Source organism: Carcharhinus amblyrhynchos, chromosome 14 (genome assembly GCF_965287045.1).
Source record: "Carcharhinus amblyrhynchos chromosome 14, sCarAmb.v2.hapA, whole genome shotgun sequence".
NCBI lineage: Eukaryota > Metazoa > Chordata > Chondrichthyes > Carcharhiniformes > Carcharhinidae > Carcharhinus > Carcharhinus amblyrhynchos.
In genome coordinates, this window is record NC_137337.1 from 47,076,049 (window position 1) to 47,084,581 (window position 8,533).

The 8,533-nt window shown below is 45.5% G+C and overlaps 1 protein-coding gene across 1 annotated transcript in view; it reads right to left on the reverse strand.

The window, feature by feature from the left end:
- Positions 1 to 7,214, reverse strand: part of trappc6b (trafficking protein particle complex subunit 6B) — a 31,505-nt gene extending 24,291 nt beyond the window's left edge. Inside the window, exon 1 of the mRNA XM_080202803.1 lies at positions 7,052 to 7,214. Within this exon, the coding sequence (XP_080058929.1) occupies positions 7,052 to 7,147 (96 nt within the window). The 5' untranslated portion in view covers positions 7,148 to 7,214. The remainder of the gene's footprint in view (positions 1 to 7,051) is intronic.
- Between the last annotated feature and the right edge of the window lie 1,319 nt (positions 7,215 to 8,533).

The window sequence follows — 8,533 nt, forward strand, 5'->3', positions numbered from 1 at the left end:
ACCAGAATGATAGGGAGTAGGATAGCTTGCTCTTGGGTTCGGACATAGCTCGGCACAACATTGAGGGCCAAAGGGCCTGTGCCGTGCTGTACTGTTCTATAGTGAAACCTTAATTATTCATGCTCAATTTTTACCTTGCGAATTTTCAATCAAAATTCTTACAGACAAAATCTTGTACAAGACTTTGCCTGTCATCACCATTCTCCTGTTCTCCAAAATCAACTCATCAACATATAAAAATGTTGAATTCTGAATTACTGATTTTGATTTCTTTGCCAAATGTGCAAAACCAAATGTGTTATGAGAGATGCAGAAAAAGAATTGTTCACATTGAAGTGAATAAAGATCATCTTATTGGATTTCTAATCAACTGAAAGCACAATAAAATGGAGAATTTACCTCAATTTAAAATAAGTAAATTGCAGTGTCGATAAAGAGCTATGGCATTCTTTTACAGCGCAACTTGATGGCTATGCATCACCACCATCAAATATTAACTAACAAATTAGTGAAAATTAGTACACCTGCCAGCTCAACTTAACATTACATCAATTCAGGAAGAGTCTACTGTGAAGAACATGCTCCATTTCTTAAGAATAGGATCTTAACTGATCTTTAAACTGCAACATTTTTAACATCTGAACATGATTGCCTTTTTGAAACCATATGGTTACAAAAGTCAGTCAGGCATCTTCCAGCTGGAGTGACCAGTTTTCAATTACCCATATATTACATTTTACTGATAAGTTAAATTAAGGAAAGAACAACAAAGAACAACACAGCACGGGAAACAGGCCCTTCGGCCCAACGAGCCCACGCCGCCGTCCCATTGTCTCAGTGACCTATTCATGATTTTAGTCTACGCCTAATGTGCGAGGATCAGGGAGGTCCAATATAGGGACAATTTGTTACCCAATCAATCAGCCTAAAAGCACATCTTTGGGATGTGGGAGGAAACCGGAGCACCCGGAGGAAACCCACGCAACCACGGGGAGAACGTGCAAACTCCCACAGACACAGGCCCAAATCCATGTGTCCGCACAGCAACAGAGATAGTCTCTGAGCTGTCACGTTGCCCTCGAGATGGTCCAGTTTAAGCACACTAATGACATGAAGCAATAGGAAACTCGCGAAGCAACGTCCAAGAGCAGCCCACTACAACCTGCCGCATGCATGCCCCTTGCTGGTCAACAAGGTGGACTTAAATGCCTGTGGAGACAAAAAATTCATTATTAAACAGGCAAAGACTGTAACATCCCTGAGGCAAAAACGTAATCCCAAGCCTACAATGTTTAGTAAGGCCTGCTATATCCCCTTATATGTAGACCGCTCATGTGGCTGTCTAAGTGACTCTTAAACAACCCTAGCGTGCCTGCTTCCACCACCTTACTCGGCAGTGCATTCCACACCCCCACTACCCTTTGCGTGAAAAACTGCCCTCTAATATTTGTCTTACACCTAGCCCCCCTCACTCTAAGCCCGTGACCCCTCGTTCTATCCATTTCTAATAGCGGAAAAAGCTTACCACCATTTACTCTATCTATCCCCTTCATAATCTTATAAACCTCTATTAGATCCCCCCTCAGCCGACGTCTCTCAAGGGAAAACAGCCCAAGTTCGTTCAATCTTTCCTCGTAAGACAGCCCTTCCATACCAGGCAGCATCCTGGTAAATCTCCTCTGCACTCTCTCCAGGATCTCTACATCCTTCCGGTAGTACGGCGACCAGAACTGGACGCAGTACTCCAAGTGAGGCCTAACCAACGTTCTATACAACTGCAACATCAGACTCCTACTCTTATATTCTATACCCCTTCCTATGAAGGCTAACATACCATACGCTTTCCTCATCACATTCTGCACCTGCACCGACACCTTCAGGGACTTGTGCACTTGCACCCCCAGGTCTCTCTGCGTATCTATACTCCGGATAATTCTACCTTTTATCGTATAACTCCCCTCCACATTATTCCGGCCTAAGTGCATCACCTCGCATTTCTCCGGATTAAATTCCATTTGCCATCTATCTGCCCAATCTACCAGCCTGTCTATGTCCTGTTGCATTGCCAGGCACTGCTCCTCAGTACCCGCCAATCCAACCATCTTAGTGTCATCAGCAAATTTGCTGATCACACCGCCTACCCCCTCTTCCAAGTCATTAATATATACCACAAATAGAAGAGGTCCTAGTACCGAGCCCTGCGGCACACCACTGGTGACAGACCTCCAATTGGAAAAGGAGCCTTCTACTACTACCCGCTGTCTCCTCCTCCCAAGCCAGTTCTCCACCCATCTACATACCTGGCCTTGTATCCCATGAGCCTTCACCTTTTCTATCAGCCTACCATGAGGGACCTTGTCAAACGCCTTACTGAAATAAAGATAGTGCTCGTATTTACAATTCCAGAGGTAATAATTTCTTCATGCTAGGAATATTAATTCAGTTACCTGGTTAAGTCACTAAGACCTGAATACAAAAAAAACAGTTTTCACTGTATTCAAGTTGATTCAATGGGTAAGTTCTGCCCATTTTGTTTATTGACTACACAAAAATATTTCTTTTCATCCCTTCAAATGACATGCCAACTAACAGCTTGCCACTTGCTCTGTCTTTTATCAGTGCCATTCTAAACTAATCACAATTTTTGCTTGGTACTTTCCTCCTCTGTAGTGGATCTGGACTTTGACCTCTTACAAAAATGAGCTATGGTTGGTGGTTCAGTTACAGAAGAAATGAGAAGCAAATAAGTACATTTACAAAGATGTTGATTTACCATGGGGAAAATTAATCATAGCAGAAAATCATATCAAGAATGTGCAATACAAAACACTGCAGTTACCTTCCATTTTTCCAGGATGTTTTCCATATTAAGTTGCAAAAGCTCTGCATAGTCAATACAGTCTTCATTTTATACTTTATAAATTTTCAGTTCGCTAGTTTGGTTTTGCTCTAATCTTATAGAACACGTTAGTTAATGGGTAGACCATAGTTTCAAGCCAAGAACATGGTCAAACTTCCTACAATTCATCTTTCACCACAATGATTTGCAACTTCAGTTCTTGCACTATGTAAACATTAACAAATTTATTTAATGCTATTTTTACCTTTTTTCTCGTTTGCTTTCTTTCATTCTTGCTGTATTGCATACAACTTCCAGCCTGACATGCCTAGGGAACTTCCTTCCTGCCTAATCTGTTCTTGCATCATCTATTAGTTGCATAGTAGTAACTTGACCAAACTAAACCTTCTCGAACAGGAAATACCAGTAATCCAGCCACATACCCACCTCATTTCCAACAGTTAGACCCTGCAATTACAATGTAACACTGTCTTTTGGCTTATAATGTTATACCGTAACCGTAGGATTCCTGGCTTGGGTCACTGGGTGTGCGGAGTTCGCACATTCTCCCCGTGTCCGAGTGAGTTTCTTCCGGGTGCTCTGGTTTCTCCCTCAGTCCGAAAGATGTGCTGGTTAGGTGCACCGGCCATGCTAAATTCTCCCTCAGTGTACTGGAACAGGCGCCGGAGGGTGGCAACTAGGGGATTTTCACAGTAACTTCATTGCAGTGTCAGTGAAAGCCTGCTTGTGACACTGATGAATAAACTTTAACCTTAAAGCTTAGAATGAAGAGAGGCAAAAAAAGAGAATGCATGCAAGAATTGGGGGTATACATGCACAAATTATTCAAGGTATCAGGGAAAATTGAGAAAGTGCATAAATAGGCATACATGATACTGGACTTTATGGATTGAAGCACAGAATCGATAATGAACCTTTGCAAAATTCTAGATTCAGCCTTAACTGGAGAATAACATACAATTTAGGGCACCACATTTTAAGAAACATGAGAGAGTTTAAAGAAGGTGTAGATAGAATTTATGAGAACAGTTCAAAAAGATGAAGAGACTTTAGTTATGTAACTAGATTGGAGAAGCTAGCATTGTTCTCCAGATTTTACAGATCTTCAAAATCATGACAGTATTCAAAGAGTAGACGGAGAAAATGTTTCCTTTGGTGGAAAACTGAAGAAATAGAGAACACTGATACAAGGTGAATGGCAAAAGAACCAACAGCAAGTTAAAAAGTAACTGGAATGTAGCAGCAGAGAGGAAGGTGGAAGAAGATTCAATCATGATTTTCAAAAGCGAATTGCATCATCGAAGAGATAAAATTTGCAGGGCTACAAGGGATGGGAGTAGAATTAGTGGAGTTGCTGTTGCAATGAAACAGAATGGACACAGCAAGCTTAATGGCCTTCTGTGCTGTAACAATTCCATGAATGAATTACATAGGAATAATTCACACATCATCCTTCGCTCCACACAAAGTGGTTCCCACTTCACAATGACACAAACAGGCTATCTCGCAGATTAATTCAGCGCCTGTTGATTTCAGATTCAAATTGCAATTCAGATATCAAAAGATACATTTAATCAGGGTCAAGAAGAAAAAATGCACTGCATCAAAAGAATCTTAATTTGTTTTTGTGTCTTTTTTACTTTCATGGATGGGGTCTGTAAAGTTAGGGTTTCCAAGTTTGTGTGTGACTGTGTAAAGAACATTTCCCATAAAGATGATGCAAGGAACCACAAAACAGCAGGGGAAAATGTTCAATGCTTCAGCATGGATAATTACATATAGTTCCATTATATAGAATAAAGTTGTTTAAATATACCAACATCTTGATAGCTGTTCCCAAAATAGGCTAACCAACACGTAACATGGTGACAGCAGTGAAGGACCTCAAAGCACTGAAAATTCAACTTAAGTCAGATCTATGAAAGTGGCATCAAAACTGTAGAACTCCAAGACACAATTGAAGAATTCCAAAGCTCACTCGCTGATAAAGTGGAGGCAGGGTCAGAAAATCTGCACGTGAAGAAAATCATGGTCTAGCAATTGTAGGCTTCAAGTCAGAGAACCAAGTGAATATCATGGAACTGGTGAAAAACTCTCAAAAAGGATAAAACATCATTTTAACAGTGGACTGGAAGAAAGCACTGGGAAATCTCTAGCAAAGGTAGTAATAGAGTGGATGGTGCATTTAAACATACATGTAAAAATATGAATGAAGATTTTGGGGTCGATGTAGTATTAGGGTTTGTAAGGGTTAACGTATAGGCCTACATAAAAAGCACCTTGCATAATGACAATGTAAGAGAACACATGGCTAAGAGGAGAGAGCAAATATTCATAGCTTCACATCCAAAGATGTGCAGGTTAGGTGGATTGGCCATGCTAAGAAATTGCCCCTTAGTGTCCAGGGATGAGTAGGTTAGAGGGATTAGTGGGTATAGTATATGGGGGTAGAGCCTGGGTGGGATGGTGTTCAGTGCAGACTTGATGGGCCGAAGGGCCTCTTTTTGCACTGCAGGGTTTCTACGATTCTTCAGTGGTGATCTCTCATCAAAGGCAGCTGTAAATAGTTCAGTTGTGTAAAATAAACAAGTCGTTACTCGAACATACCAAGTCTTAGTAATCATTCTGAAGCTAGCCTAACCAACATACAACCAGGGCATCACTGGCAAGACAAACATTTGTTATCTACCTCTACCCTTCAGAAGGCAATGGTGAGCAACCTTCCCAAACCACAGCAATTCATCTAATATTCGCACAGTGCTGTTAGAAAAGGACTTTCAACATTTTGATCCAGTGACAATGAAGGAACAATGACATATTTCTGAGCACTCTGCAAATTGTACTACGTTTCAATATGAAAGGACTCGGATTTGAAGATACAAAATTCCCAAAGTGCAAATCATACTCTAAATCAAGCCATCTGCATGAGATAATGCCACAAATAACTCAAATAGTGAGTAACTGAAATATATCCTACATACAGACGGTAAGTAAAGAAATCCCTAAAAGATTGCTGATGGTGCCAATTTGAGTGGCGACTTCAAATTCAAAGACGCAGGGGTAATTCACTTTTATTTCTATAGGAGTTTTAAAGCACTTGCTCACGCTGTACAAGATTACTGATTCACACTTCAAAAGCATTTAATTAGTTGTAAAGCACTCAAAGGCAACCTGACAGCCGAAAAGACGCCCTCCCCACCCCCGCCCACTCCCCTCTCTCGCCCTCCCTCCCCCCGCCCCCTCCCCCCTCTCCCCGCCTGCCCCCTCCTCGCCCCCTCTCCCCGCCCCCCTCCTCGCCCCCTCTCCCCGCCCCCCTCCCCGTCCCCTCTCCCCACCCCCTTCCACCCTCTCCCTGCCCCCCCTCTCCCCGCCCTCTCTCCCCACCCCCTTCCCCCCTCTCCCTGCCCCCCCCTCTCCCCGCCCTCTCTCCCCACCCCCTTCCCCCCTCTCCCTGCCCCCCCTCTCCCCGCCCTCTCTCCCCACCCCCTTCCCCCCTCTCCCCGCCCTCTCTCCCCACCCCCTTCCCCCCTCTCCCTGCCCCCCCTCTCCCCGCCCTCCCTCTCCCCGCCCTCTCTCCCTGCCCCCCCTCTCCCCCTGCCCCCCCCTCCCCGCCCTCTCTCCCCGCCCTCTCTCCCCACCCCCTTCCCCCCTCTCCCTGCCCTCTCCCCCCACCCCCTTCCCCCCTCCCCCCGCCCCCCCCTCCCCCCCCTCTCTCCCCGCCCCCCCCCTCCCCCCCCTCTCTCCCCGCCCCCCCCCTCCCCGCCCCCCCCTCCCCCCCCTCTCTCCCCGCCCCCCCCCTCCCCCCCCTCTCTCCCCCCGCCCCCCCCCTCCCCCCCCTCTCTCCCCCCGCCCCCCCCCTCCCCCCCCTCTCTCCCCCCGCCCCCCCCCTCCCCCCCCTCTCTCCCCCCGCCCCCTCCCCCTCTCTCCCCCCGCCCCCTCCCCCTCTCTCTCCCCGCCCCCTCCCCCTCTCTCTCCCCCTCTCTCCCCGCCCCCTCCCCGCCCCTCTCTCCCCGCCCCCTCCCCGCCCCCTCCCCGCCCCTCTCTCCCCGCCCCCTCCCCCTTCCTCCCCTCCCCTCGCCCCGCCCCCTCGCCCCTCCCCCTTCCCGTCCTCCCTCCCTCTTCTCTCGCCCCCTGCATCCTCCAATATCTAACTCTTCAGCCGCCCCCATCCCCGTTCCCTCCTCCCCTCACCATTTCGCCTTGCTCAGCCGATTTATAAATGTAAGATACGATCTCCGTGTGGAGAAGTTGGAACAGAGCCTCGTCCGCCATCTCCTGTTTGTTCATTCTCCTCCCTGGCCCAGCCTCGGCTGCAGCAGCTTCACTGACAGCTCGGGCCCGCCCCGCTCTGTTACCATCCCAACCGAGCCAGCGCAGCCACGCGTCACTTCCTGCCGCCCTCCGAGGCTCAGGCGCACAGTCTGCTGCAATCCTGTTCAATCCAGTACAATGTCTTCTCCTTCACTGAACTGCTTAACGTAGTCAAATTTCACAACAACTAAATGATAATTCAATCCGTACACTTAGTAAATTCTGCAATTAAGTTGGAAAAGAAATTCTTATGAAAAGTTAGTGACCAAAAACATTAACTGTCTTTTCATACAAGTTTCTCCCCATTTCAGATTCCCAACATCCATAGTATGTTTTATTTACTTTTTACAAACATTCAATACAGTATTTTCAGTTAGCTGTTCAAAATATTAAATTAATGAGAACGCTACCACAAAATTGTTTGAAAGTCCTGAACGTTTTACCTCCTTTTCAAATTTCAGGCGATGCTTGAAAATGAATCCAGGAATACTGAAAGGTACCACTTGGTGGCGACGTTTGGCACATAACACTAAAGTCAAATTGCGAGTTAACATCACTATAAATCTTCCCTGCTCTCCCCGACACCCCCGTGTCGTTTAGAAATATTGAAATTTTACTGCAAAGGGAGTCATTCCCCTTTGTTGGAGGCGACCCCTTTGTTTTTATTTTATTTAGCTTTTAACTGTTCTCTACCTTTTATTTCTTTATTGTCTTCATTTTTCTTCCCCCTTTTTATCCCCATTTCCTTACCTTTTCTCCCCCTTTTGCTCCCCTTTTCCCCCTTTTCTCAATTTCACCTCCTATTCTCTCTATGGACTTCCATTAGCCTTGTTTTTGTAGCTATGATTCATCTTTCTTTCCCTCACCCTACAGTATAAATACCTTCCACTTTCTGTGCCTTTTAGCTTTGACAAAGGGTCATCTGTGCTCTAAATATCAGCTCTTTTCTCTCCTTACAGATGCTGCCAGACCTGCTGAGATTTAACAGCATTTTATCTTTTTGATTGGGCGTCAGTTTGTTTTTCCGTACTAATCAAAACGGGCTATGCAACATGACCCCACTTTCCAACTCCTGCTTCCCTAAACCTAAAACCTAAAAAATCTTTAAAAGATTACAGCACTGCAAGCGCATTTTCAATGTATTTTTTAATGCATCGAGGGTTTTGGCCTCTATCCCCTTTCAGGTAGCGACTTCCAGACTGCAACATTGGGTGTAAGATTCTTAATTGACCTTTAATCCTTCAAGTAATGACTTTAAATCTACCCTCTCTCCCTGTGTTTTTTTTATTCGTTCATGGAACATGGGCATTGCTGCCTGGCCAGCATTTCTTGCCCATTGATCTATCTGCTGAAGGAAACAGA